General features: G+C 41.7%; 1 protein-coding gene across 5 annotated transcripts in view; it reads right to left on the reverse strand.

Moving 5' to 3' along the window:
• Positions 1-1467: 1467 nt before the first annotated feature.
• Positions 1468-13524, reverse strand: part of LOC107378081 (MAM domain-containing glycosylphosphatidylinositol anchor protein 2) — a 342732-nt gene continuing 330675 nt past the window's right edge. For all 5 annotated transcript variants that reach the window (XM_070545140.1, XM_054748447.2, XM_054748448.2 and 2 more), the window contains 3 exons: positions 8901-9031; positions 8316-8412; positions 1468-4164 (listed from right to left, as the gene is read on the reverse strand). In XM_070545140.1, the coding sequence (XP_070401241.1) occupies positions 4076-4164; positions 8316-8412; positions 8901-9031 (317 nt within the window). In that variant the 3' untranslated portion in view covers positions 1468-4075. The remainder of the gene's footprint in view (positions 4165-8315; positions 8413-8900; positions 9032-13524) is intronic.

Genomic DNA, 13524 nt, shown 5'->3' on the forward strand with positions numbered 1-13524 from the left:
TACATGCTTGCTTAGGATGGGGATTATTGTAAAGTAATTGACACAACAAGTCAGTGACTCGATGCAATCTGCTGGGTTTTCAAATAAGACACTTAACTAATTGGCATAATGACTTGAACTCAAAGCACTGATAAGTAGGTTAAGTTGGAACGTTTACTTTGTGAAGTACCTTCAGATGACTTTTGTAGTGTTTTGGAGCTATATAAATAAACTGAATTGAACTGACACATTCATCGCTATGGAAATCAGTCAAGAGGGCAGTCTGCCATACACTTTGAAGAAGAAGAATAAATACCGTACCTCTAACTGCTCATGTATCAAAGAAAAGTCTAGTCTAAGCATCTGAAGTTGATGCCGAATCCATTTCAAACAAGCACCATTCCTCAGCCATCGCCATCTTTGTTGTTTCGCTCCATCGCAGCTCTGCCATTGTAAAAAACAGGCAAACCAAAAAAGTGCTGTCGTAATGGTTCTAATCCCGCTCAACATCTCTCTATAAACATAAGAGTGCTGTGACTGGCCTGGCCTAAACTTAGTCGAGCCAATAGTAGACCTGCTGAGGCTACAATGGAAAGTGGCTAAACTGACCTGCAGAGCAAAGTGTTTTGCTGCTGCCACAGTTTATCTAGATTTCTAAGTTACATTAATTGTGTATTGTGTTTTTCATCATTAGCTTAGCATTATTAGCACATACTTGAATGGACACAGGAGGAAAAATGTTAACTTCTTAAAGTGGAAAACTGGGACTGCTTGTGTCAACAAATGAAATAATTTAACCCTTTGGTGCATAATGGTCACTACAGTGGACAGGTACTCAAAATTGTTATTTATTTATTTTTGCTATTAAGCACAGCTGTTGAAGACTATTGCATTTGAGCCCCTCCGTTTGGACTTCAGTAAGCCAAGCCAACATATTTCATGCTCAGAATGCACGCTGTCCACTGAAGTGGACATGTAATAAATTATTTGTAAATCATAAAATTTTACAAAAAATATTTGTTGAAATTTGTTTCATTCACACCTAAAGATGAATGAAAAAAATTGTTTAAAAAATCATGGTTGAAGATTTCATAATTCATGCATCAGAGGGTTAATTTGTTACTCTTAAAACAGAAAAAGTGATGTTCCGGACTGATTTTGGACATGTCCAGGTTTTTTGTGCATTTACTGATTTCCCTCCAAAAAGATGGTGGCTGACATCATAAATCTGAAATTGCTGAAAGCTCTGCTAAATTTTAACATAACCATTAAATGTTGTTTAAATAGATAATTTGACTATATATATATATATATATATATATATATATATATATATATATATAAATATATATATATAAACTCATATCAGTAAGTAGAACCAGTGACTGAATGGACACGTTCGTGCTTGCCGTACCACACGAGGGTGTAGCAGCAAAACGAGACTCATCCGGGCGCCTTTTAGACATCGTATCAAGTTCTGTGTCAGAATCAGACAAACCTTATGATTTTAATGAATCCCATAAAACAGAAAAGCTCTCAAAGCACACAGAAAAAACATGTGATTTCATTAAACATCACATTTCGTAAGACTGTAAGGTTCGGATATTCATTTACATTCAGCGCGAGATGAAAAATAGGAAATGACGAAAATTATCTTTAAAAAAAAAGACACAAAGAAAAGAAACTGATGGATATTTTGTGATAATTATGCTTCTGTAATGAAATCAAACAGACCAGAACATTTTTGTTTGGATGCCCTGAAATGCTTCTCATTCTGCTTTGTTTTGCTTTTTTATCTTCTTTACATGGATCGGTTTCTATATTACACAGCTCTCTGCTCACACACGTACACACCCTACTCAGACTAATCCAGGCTTTAATCATGAGGCTACACTGAACCACAACATCACCGCATTCCTGGAGGTTTGATTTCTACTCTTGGTCCTTTGTGTAGTTTTGGGTTGTGGCTGCATTTTTAAATAATAACATAAGTGGAAAATGGGCAACTTCCTGTTAAATATCAACTCGGAAAGCCTGAATCTGTGAGAGTAGGTCACGCGTGTGCCAAGAAATATAAATGGATAATATATGCTGAGAATTTAAACTGTATGTTGTGCTTCCTGTACTCCAACATAAAACATTTATCATAAACCTTTGAATAGAGCTTCTTTAACATTTACAAGTTATACATTTACCAAACTGGTTTTACTTCTTATGCGTCCATCAGCTTTGATATTTCAGCAATGCAAAAGGAGACAACAAGAAGAGAAATAAATTCAAGTCAGCTTTAAAAATTTAAAATAAAAATAAAGAAAGTAACAAGACAAGTCCTCAAAACATTTGTCATAACCAACAATGAACAGAATTCTTCATAATCTTATTTTCTGTTTTTTATTTTCTTTTTTTTTTTTTTTACATTTTTAAAAAATCCTGCTGGTTAAGGTTATGGTCTCAGGTAGATCATCCACAGTCAATCTTCACAGTTTGTGTAAAAGCAGAGAAACATTCTCGCTAGAGTAATAAAATATCTTGACTATTATTATGGTCATTATCCTTTTTTTCCCATACATATTTTTTTAAATGTTAACACAGTTCCATATAAATGGTCGAGGATTCGGGCGAGGCATTTCACCCAAACGAAGAGCCTGTGGACCCAGAGTTTCTGCTCTCCTTCCTGTACAACACAATGTTTTATTCAGCAGTCAATGTTCTGTTTTTCTTAAAAAAAATGCTTGCCCACAGGGAAGGGGGATTATGAGAAGAGAGTGGGGTATTCATTCCTTGAAAAGTCTTTATTCTCTCGCGTGACTTTAAACTGTCTTCCAGGAAAGAGAAAAAAGAAAGTCAAATTAAAATAGCCTCATTTTTACTGCTTTCCACTTATCGAATCTGCTTCCAAAGCTGTAGTCAGAGGTGACGCTCACTTTGCTTGCCCTCATGGTAAATAATGCACAGGTTCAGGCATGTGTGCACACTGAAACGCATTTGCACCAACCTGTGGAGTGCCCCCCCAAGCAACGTTCCCGTGATGAATCTGCTCAGTCACTTTCCTTGGAACATGAGCGCTCTCTCTTCAGCACTTGTGGGGCAAAAGGAACGTAGAAAATAGCCCATCGAAAGGAAACATGAACAGAAAGTTGTTCAATGTTGGTTAACACTCAGGCTCACGACTCGGTTTGTAATCTGAAGGCACTTTGTTTCATGGCAGAAAGTAAAGTGGCTTCTGTTCCACCGGCAGACCGCTGACTGGGTATTCGAGTCAGGGTCCACTAACTGGATTTGCCTTTTCCTTCCTCATCCCTTCTTCTTTGTTTCACCTCCTAAGCCTGATCTTCACTTGACTTACTTGGTTCTTCTAGTTTCATTGTCCTGCCACCAGACTGTCGCTTGGCCACATGGACTTGTGAGCACAGTGTTATAGAGGAAACGTAGGCAGCTACAGGGGGAGTAAGCAAACAGAGCAAAATGTTGCAAAAATCCGTGATCTTTTAATTTTTATTTTTTTGTCTAGAGAACAGCACCAAGCAGATAAAAGAAATGCCAAAGTGTGACGAGAGACTGGGCTGGAGTGAAAAACAATTGTCGGTGATTGGCACCTTGTGCAAGAAAATGGAGTTAAAGATGAAAAGAGAAAAGGTCTGATTCCACGTTTTTGGAAGCAGGAAAATGTTCCTCCAATTTTCTAAAAAGTCAGCAGTGTCTGGATTCTGCTGCTATCCAACCAAAATTTTTTTTCCATATCGTTGTCGTGAGATGATTCTTGTGCTTTACAAACTGTTCTCTGTCCACCCATGTGAACTCCTCTGCCGAAGTCCAGGCTGAATCATCGCCTTCTTATTGTGCTCATAAAGTCTATCCAGTCCCTGCTCTGAGGAGAAAAGAGGTCTCTTCAAAAAGAAAAGAAAAAAATCCCATCTTCTTTATTATTTCATGTTTAAGCTCTCTTCCATAAACATCAACCCTCCCCTGTGGTTTGGGGTCTGTCCCGGGACCCCAATGCTTTCTGTATGCATGAATCTTTGGTGATTGGATGCTGAGGGTTTAGCTCACAGACGGCAGGTCTGAACTTTCGCCTCGGAGATGACGAAGAGAAGGGTCACCTTTGACCTTCCAGTAGGGTCAGCACCAGGGCAGCACATAGCAGCCATATATGGGAGGATGTGGACAGGGCATTGGCACTGATATCTGTGCAAGAGAAGAACAAAGTACACAACAGTTGTTCTCTGGAAGAAACTACAAAAACAAGCTTATATCCTGATGCAAAAACACAACTTGAGGTCATTCGATTAACATTGATGGCAGAAATAAAATGACATTTAGACATATTGTGTTTCTTGTAATTCAATTTTTGATTTGTGCAATACATTTAAAGCCAAGGTTTTACTGCTCTCTCTGTGTTAGTAAAAACTTTGGATCTGAAATTCTGCTGAAAGGGAGCAAACAACTTCTGTTTAGCCAAGCAAAATGACAGAAAAAGGCACCAATCAGCACTTTTTATTTGAAAATTACAGAAGCTCAACATTAGATCCAGTTTTGTCAAGTTCTGGCATTAATTATCCCTTACAAATTGAAAAATGCATCTTTGGCACACATTAGAAGGCACATAGCAGATTAAGTGGCCAAAATGAGTTTCCTCCGTAGGGTGGCCGAGCTCAGCCTTAGAGATAGGGTGAGGAGCTCGGACATTCGGGAGGGACTCGGAGTAGAACCGCTGCTCCTCCGGATCGAAAGGAGTCAGTTGAGATGGTTTGGGCATCTGGTCAGGATGCCTCCTGGACGCCTCCCTGAGGAGGTGTTTCGGGCATGTCCTGCCGGCAGGAGGCCCCTGGGTCGACCCAGGACATGTTGGATAGGTTACATCTCCAATCTGGTCCGGGAACACCTTGGGGTCCTGCCGGAGGAGCCGGTGGAGGTGGCCGGGGAGAGGATGGTCTGGAGCTCCCTAGTTGGGATGCTGCCCCCACGACCCGGACCCGGATAAGCGGAGGAAGACGACAACGATAGCTGATCACACTTCAAACTAGAAGCTAATGATGAGTTAATTAGAGCATCCTGGTGCAAGAAGCTATACTGTCATGCACGACACGAGAATGTTTATGTTTATGTATTTAGCAGACGCTTTTGTCCAAAGCGACTTACAAGCGATAATTGGCATGTTGCCCTTGAGACTAACAACAACAATAACAACAACAACTTGACATCAATCATGGAGAGGAGGGAACAAGGAGTGGACGGTAGAGAGGGGGGACAGGTGTAGAGAAGGTGTTAGTTAAGAAGATGCTCTCTGAAAAGCAGGGTCTTCAGGAGTTTCTTGTAAATTGAAAAGGAAGCCCCTGTTCTTGTAGTGCTTGGAAGGTCATTCCACATTTGTGGAATGATGCATGAGAAGAGTCTGGATTGTCCTGAGCGTGGTGTAGGCTCTGCTAGCTGACGATCCTGTGATCGGCCGGGCCGAGACGTAAGCCTTTGCAAGAGGATTTAGGTAGATGGGAGCCGTACCATCTCGGACTTTGTATGCTAGTGTTAGCAATATGCGTGCTGCTAGTGGTAGCCAGTGGAGCTCAATGAAAAGAGGGGTGACTTGTGCTCTTTTTGGCTGATTGAAGACCAGACGCGCCACTGCGTTCTGGACCATTTGAAGAGGTCTCACAGTAGAGCCTGGAAGACCAGTTATGGGCCATTCCCCTCTGTTCCGGGTTGGCCCGGGCCGAGTAGCCCCAGTCAGCCCCAGCCTGGCCCGGTTGATTCCACACATCCTTGTCTTAAGCCCATGTGGGCTGATTCTACCCACCAATCAGAGGCTTGCTCTAATGGAAGGTGTGAATTTGCTGTCAGCAGTGGGTGTGTTGGCCCTGGTCAGCCTGAAGCAGACCCCCTCGAGAAGAGGGCTGAGAATGAGCCTTGGTTGGCCCGGAAAAATACCAGGCCACCCAGATATGTAAACAACCTATGCTACCCGGCCCGAGCCGACCCGGTAAAGATGGGAATGGCCCATTAGAAGGGCATTGCAGTAATCGAGGAGGGAGATGACAGTAGATTGCACCAGGAGCTGGGTGGCATGTTGTGTTAGGTATGGTCTGATCTTTCGTAGTCGAGTAGTTGACTAATTGTCAATGGTCCATTCAGACTGGAACCTCTCTCTACAAGAACCATTTCTTCCCTTCTGCAGTTGGGCTTATGAACAGCAATCCTATACTGCCCACTCCAGTCACTTGACCCTGTGTTGTGTTTGTTCCTGACTGTTCAGCTCTGATCAGTACCTACATTGTTTTGTATATATTAGCCATTTTCTTTAATTATTAGCTCTTTTAAATAATATTTTATTGTTCTTACTTCTTATTTTTTGCACCAAGTACCACAGCAATTTCCTAATGTTGAGATGTCTCACACATATGGCAATAAACTTGTGATTCTGATCTGCAAGTTCTCTCACTTAGACAGAAACCTCTGTTTTCATCTACAGAAATCAAACGTTTCCTCTAGCTCTTGACCAGGTTATCCCACACTGAAACAGGGATTTTGGCCCACTCCTCCACACAGATCTCTGTCAGGTTTAGAGGCAGTCACTGAGTAATACAATGTTTCAGCTCCTCACAAAGATTTCCTCTTGGTTTTATGTCTGGAGACTGGCTAGGCCACTCCAGAACCTTGCTATGTTCTTACAAAGCCACTCCTTAGTTATGCTGTGTGCTTTGGGTCATTGTCATGTTGGAAGAGCCAGCCGCAACCAATCTTTAATGCTCTGGCTGAGGGAAGGAGGTTGTTGCTCAAAATCTCACAACACATGACCCCATTCATCCTCTCTATACAGTGCAGTTGTACTGTCCCCTTTGCGGGAAACCACTCCCAAAGCATGTTGTTTCCACCCCCATGCTTCACAGTAGGAATGGTGTTCTTGGGATGCAACTCATCCTTATTTTTCCTCCAAAAAAGTTAAGTGGAGTTTAGACCAAAATGTTTTAATTTGGTCTCATCTTACCACATAACTTTCTCCCATGCCTACTCTGGATCATCCAGATGGTCATTGGCTAACTTCAGACATACTGGACCTGGACATGTGGTGACTTGAGCATGGGGACTTTCTGTACAACGTATGATTCTAAACCATGACAGTGTAGAATTATACCAACAGTGACCTTTTCAACTGTGGCTCCAGCTCCCCCATTTAGTTCTGCGCTGACTCCTCTCCTTTCTCATTATCAGTGATGCACCACAAGGGGAGGTCTCATGTCCCCATCCGAGGAAAACTGACAGTCATCTTTAGCCTTTTCCATTTTCTAACAATTGCTCCAACAGTTGATCTATTTTCACCAAGCTGCTTGGCAATTGCTCCTTAGCCCTTTCCAGTCTTGTGGAGGTCCATGATTTAGTCTCTGGTGTCTTTTGACAACTCTTTTGCTTGCTCAAGATAGAAGTTGGAGTCTGACTGTGGGGTGGACAGGTGTCTTTAACAAGTGTAGACAGCTGCTACTAATTTAAAGTAATAAGTGGAGTAAACGTGGACTCTTTAAAGGCATAGTAACAGGTCTTTGAGAAGCAGAATTATTGCTGATTGCCAGGTGTTCAAATAGACACCCTTTCCTCAACATGCAGAAAACATCTTCTCTAAACTCCTCTGAATCCTTCTTTGATAACATCTTTAAGAAATCGTTTTGGTCCTTATGACACATTTCTCAGTGTTCCTTGTTATATCAGCTAAGCTCATGTAAGATTCATTAAGTGAGATTGAATTCTATAATTCATAATCCGCTGTCCTCAGCCTAGGTGACCACATATTTTACTCTCTTAATGTCATTGCTGTAAATCGTTTTGGATCCAAATGAAAATTTATTTAATCTTGTAGTCCAGGTTTTATTGTCCCAGATTTTCTTTTGGATCAATTTTTCACCTCTGAATGAAATAAATAAAATTGATAGCCCAGTTTTTGTTTATGGAACTCTGAAGGAGGCTTCTGGAAACTGTCATCCTCCAATCATAAATAACAGGAATTAAATCAAAGAAGCGACGTTTGTCTGGTTAACAATATGACCTTGTCAATTGCCGGCCATTTTTCTGTGGACCATTTTCTGTTTTTGCCTTCTGTTTTCTCCCAAGGTGCAATTATTGGGCTCCACTCAGTCAGTGGCATGGCTATCGCTCATGTGATTACAACCTTGTTGCTACAGCAACCGTGTTTTCTCCAAGAGATGCTTGTTCATTGCTGCCAATTGTATGAGATTAGATCCTGTCTTGTAAATCTGAAATTTATCTAGTGATGTAAAAAAGAGAATTTGGAGCTTAAAGCAGAAGAATTAAGACAAAAGAAAAGGGTAAGGTGCGCGTGTGGTGTTACGCACTAGGCGGTGGGTCTCGACATTCCCCCTCCTCCAGAGTGATGTCATCGATGGCAATGTCCCCTTCGATTCCAGGGCCGCGAACACCTTCAAGAACAACCTTAAAGAAAGAAAACAACCGATTATTCTGGGATCAGCTTTAGTAGACAAGTACACAAATACTAAAACATCTGTGAATCAAGACAAAAAATCCAGGATGCTAAAAGCTGTAATTTTGTTTACTTGCCCATTTCAAAACATGACAGTATGTGGCATGAGCTTGATTTAATATTTTATGTCACAACATGAAAGTGCTCGAACATTTTAACACAAGTGTAGTGAAAAGAAAAGAGCGGCTGAAATTTTAATTACTTTCTGAAACTCTAATATTGACAGAGTGAGCTCGTAAGTTCTGTATTTGCTGAGATGAGGCTTGCTGGTGCCAAAGAAGGGCATGAAAAAAAATCTCTAGCTGGTGTCACAGCTAGTGAAGTGCTACATTAGTATGTTCCGCCATAAAACAGAAACTTTACAAACAGACAGGAATGAAAACAGAGGGCAGCAAGAAGAGAGCAGCTGCTCACTGGATTGATAACTTTTTTGTCTCACCTGGAAGGACGATGTAGGATGGATGCTTACTTTGGCCTGCTTCCAACGGTCACCTTGGTTACCACTTAGTGACCACACAGGAGCCTCTGAGGTCATTTGGCCCTTCTGCTTTAGCAAGGCATTCAGAGATCCTGCAGGGAGCAAAGACAGATTATTGTTCAGGTTTTGTTAAACCCTAGTTTAAAAAAGTATTTGCAATCCCTTTAAGTGGCTCATCAATCCTCATGGTATAATACTTTTAGATGAGAATGCTTGTTTGAACCTCTTCCACATACTGCAGAGGTGCCATGACAGATCCGCTATAGGAACATTCGGGTAATTTTACCAGACCTTTGTGGCATGCGCATGTCTCCATTTCACTGGGCTTGCCCTAAAGGGCCATTTCCGAGGCCATTTCAGGAGCCCTGAACTGGGTACTCGAAAAGGCCCGGTAGAGTCATAGGGCAGGACTTGCGGTTTACTCATGCTGATTGGATGTAACCGTAATACGGTATCTCATACTTAAAGGGGAATTAGGTTTTAGCTTGTTTTTAGCACCCCCTAGTGTCTGTTTGTAGAACCAAATGCAATCTCCTGGCTGTGCACCTTAAACTAGCAGCTAAAATGTCTCCCAGCCTTTTTTATTGTCTACAGGAGTGATTCATCACTAAATTAAACATATCAGCTGTGTTCATGATTTAAAACATGCAGGAAGCAGAATGCAGTGCCAGGCATGTCAGCTCAAAACTCACTTGCAGCTGAAAACGTACTTGTTCAAGCTGACCTTTGCTTGACCTTCGTCACCACCCTCTCCTTATTCTGCTCTCCTATTCCGCCTTTCCCCGCGATCCACTGATTTCCCTCTTTCCAAATCAAGTTCTCTCTCCCTTTCCTTACATTATAATATTTTTATCACAATATAACTTTTTTCTCTCATTTTAAACACATTTTAAAATGTATACATTTGTATACATATTATCTAACATTTCCAACCGCCTCCAGGGGCTTGAGGACTACAAAAGAAGGGCCAGAGGAGGTGAAAAATGTTGTCTACTGGGAATGCCGGCCTACGTTGGGTTAAAGAACCAGATGGCAAGAATTCAGAGTGGAAGTTGTACCTTTCCCAAAAATGTGCTGACAGAACTCTTACTATACTATGAACTTTATTAACTCATTCACTGCCATTGACGACAAAAGTCATCATTTTATATCCAACCGCTCACTGCTAATGACGACTAAAGTCATCATTTGCATTTTTTTTTTACTATTTGAGCATCAGAACGAGCCCCCGCGCTGAGAGAACAAACATCTCAGCCCTGAAGCCGATCTTCATCCGCATACGTCACACATCACGTGATCAGGAAGCAGACCATCCATGTGTTAGGAGATCGTTTTGGACTATTAAAGAATGGATAACGTTCGAAACACATGGATTCTTCCTGATGTAAGAGGTGAGTCTCCTCTTTGTTTTGGTTGTTTTGGCGTCGACATAATCCTAGCGCGCAATGTTCTTTGACTCTTAAAAAAACAGTAAAAATGGTGAGAAACGCTGGCAGCGAAGGCCGTTAGTTATCAGGAAACGGCTGGCAGTGAATGAGTTAAAAAGATCCATGATAATTAAAAAAAATAAAATAAAACTAAGAAAAGAAAGACAAACTGAACTATGAATTCACATTTCTACTTAAGGTAATTTTGACTCATCGGTTTTATTCCTTTTGGTTTCCTGCCATTTTAAATTTTTAAACTCTTCCCAACATGAGAAGCAAAGCCAAGCAGTAGCAAAGGTTAAACTCAGGTCAGGTGAATTGATACATTTATTAAATTGAGGTTCAGCAAAGTATAAATTATTCTGGAGCTAGTAATCCAGATTAGTTGTCATTTATGAGCAATGTGTGTGCTGAGAGAATTTGGTGAATGTAAATAGGTTCCCTGTGGAGAACAGTTGTTGATGTTTCCTCATTAGTTTCAAACTCTTCTTACTCAGTCTTCTTTTCTTTTCATGTTGTGTTGAATTCCTGTAAAGTTAAACAACAAAACTACTAAAAGTGGCTGCATTGGGAAATAAAAACAAGACAGATCTGAGATTCAAAAAAAACCACCACAACCTGTAATATAAAAGAAAAAATATAAATAATAAGACGTTCTTTACTGAGAGGAGTTACTTATGGAACGAGCTTTGAAAATAAACTGTGAGATGACGACACCGATTGGAACTACCCTTGAAAACATACCGGTTGTTGGCATTCGTCCTTTCATTTGGACATGCAGAAGGGTTATGTGCAAGACAAAGCGTAGGATCATTTTGGTGTGTACGACTTGAAAGGCATAAATCGGGTTAGCTTCACCACAACTGCATATCTCAGCAGGATCACTTCTCTAATGTCAAGTAAATTTCAAGTATGAAGCTTTTATGTATAGCAAAAGAAAGCAAAAAAGAAAGAAAACCAGCAGCAGTGTTGTGTTTTGATGCGTCTTTGCCTCAGCGAGGTGTCTCATTACTGCTTAACCCACCTTTCAAAAAACATCTGTGTGGGAAGCCAAAGAAAAGCCCATCCGAACGTCTCTGTTCATCAGCGCGGCATACACTTCCCCCAACGACAGCACAATCCACTGTGAAGGATGAGCTCCTGCACTGAACATGACCTGCGGTTTCATCTGCTGTTGGAGTGTTTAGAATGTCGGAGGATTCCCGCTGAGCTCGCTGCCTCACTTTTCCTTTGAACTCCTCGCGATGTTGGTGTTTATGTCAGTGTCATCACATCCTGAGCAAGAAGCATGTGCTGTATATTCTTTGGAGTATCTGCTTTTTAAAAGGGAATACCTTTCACAGACACTTGTGAACCTAAAAAAAAGATCTGAGGAACGGTGGGTGGGTGGGGGATAGCTCCTGGAATTGTTTAATTATGCAGTGAGGACAAGAGAGAGGGCCATGGATGTGCAGTATCACCATCCTCCCTGATCCCTGATAGAACCACTACTAAAAAGGTCAGGCTTAAAGCAGACATTCTCCGTGTGCTTTGGAGGAGACGTAATCCTATAAACAAATTCAATGTGGGCTCCAAAGTCAAACTTTGATGTGTACTCCTATAATTGAGTGTGACCTTGTCTCAGGTATCTCCCTGCAAGGGAACTTATGGAGGAGTTTCTTTGAGGCTGTGCTACTGTTCTCATAACCCTACCCCTCTTTTAATCAACTGAATCTGTTTTCTTTTTATTTTGTGGCACCGTAGCTTGGCTCTGACTGCCCCCTAAACAGTGCAACACCCACAGAAAACCAAACTCCCAGAATTTCTACCTAAAGCTGTAGCACATCTAATCCAAATTCAATTCTAATTCAAAAGTACTTTATTAATCCCAGAGGAAAATTAGAGTTTCAGTACACACAATTCTGAGATCAGACATACATACATAGACAAATGACAAGAATTGGTGACTGTGGCCATTCGCAACCCAAGTCACGCTACCGTTATAAATCAAGAGGGTTTATATGAGGATAGAGTCGGGGGGAGGGAAAAAGGCACTTCAGAGTTACCCTCAACAGAGAGGGCAGCTTTGCTATGCAAAAAAAAAACACCTCAGACAGAAATGCACACAGACTTCAGACATTACACAACATAAGTGTCCACTAGGTGGGGAGGTAGGGTTGGGACTCTCCTCACTTCAGTGCCTGCAGCCGCATGGAGCAGCGCTCATCACCTCCGTTTGGACAGGGGAGGGAGATAATGGGTTAGAGGGCACATTGACTTCTAGATACGGTTCCACGGTCTTCACAGGTCACAGTCCCGCCCAGCCCCATCTCCCGTTCTCATCACTGAAAAATTTTTGTCAATCGCTTTGAGAGACCAACTGACTAGATCATGGACGTAATTTTCACTTTAGACGTGTGTGTGTGTGTGTGTGTGTGTGTGTGTGTGGGGGGGGTATCTTTACAGTATACACTAATGGGAAACAGGCGTCAACACAAACGGTCGTTTTCTGCTTGGTCCTAGAGCTCAACCAGTGTCAATTTAATATAGTGTAATATTGTTTTTGGATGGTAAAAAGTGCAGGGGTAAAAACTTGACTTTGGAAAAAGTGTGTGTGTGGGGGGGGGACGGGGGGGGGGGGGGGGGACGGACATGTCCCCCCCACACACACACACACACAATTACGTCCATGGACCAGATCCATTTTTAATCATTTCCAGTTTCCAGAAAAAATGTAGAAAGCGCCGTACAGACAAAGACAGGACCAAGAGCCTTGGGATGAGGGGGGGGGGGGGGGGGGGGGGTACTCTCCAAGAGCCGGAAGAAGTGAGTGTGAGTCACAACTCTAAGACACGGAAGACATATGCTGAAAAAACTCTGCCATGTACGGGGGAGAGCTATACTATACAAAGTCGAGGGATGGAAATGTCTCAGGGTCTTATTTCATGGGAAGGAGGGAGTTGGAGATCAGGGTCTGTTAGGGAAAAGGGTGCTTAAGCCTGGTTAAAACAGGAAGATTTTTAAAACAAGGAAGACCTGTGACATGTGGTGATAAAATAATCACAGATTTACCTTTTTTAGTCCTACAGTTTGTGGGGTCCAACAAGAACTAGACCTTACACTTAAACTGATCTCACACATAAACATTAACCGGTTAGGTCAGCTTGCTGATTGCTACA

The sequence above is a fragment of the Nothobranchius furzeri genome, chromosome 2 (assembly GCF_043380555.1).
Source record: "Nothobranchius furzeri strain GRZ-AD chromosome 2, NfurGRZ-RIMD1, whole genome shotgun sequence".
Taxonomy (NCBI): domain Eukaryota; kingdom Metazoa; phylum Chordata; class Actinopteri; order Cyprinodontiformes; family Nothobranchiidae; genus Nothobranchius; species Nothobranchius furzeri.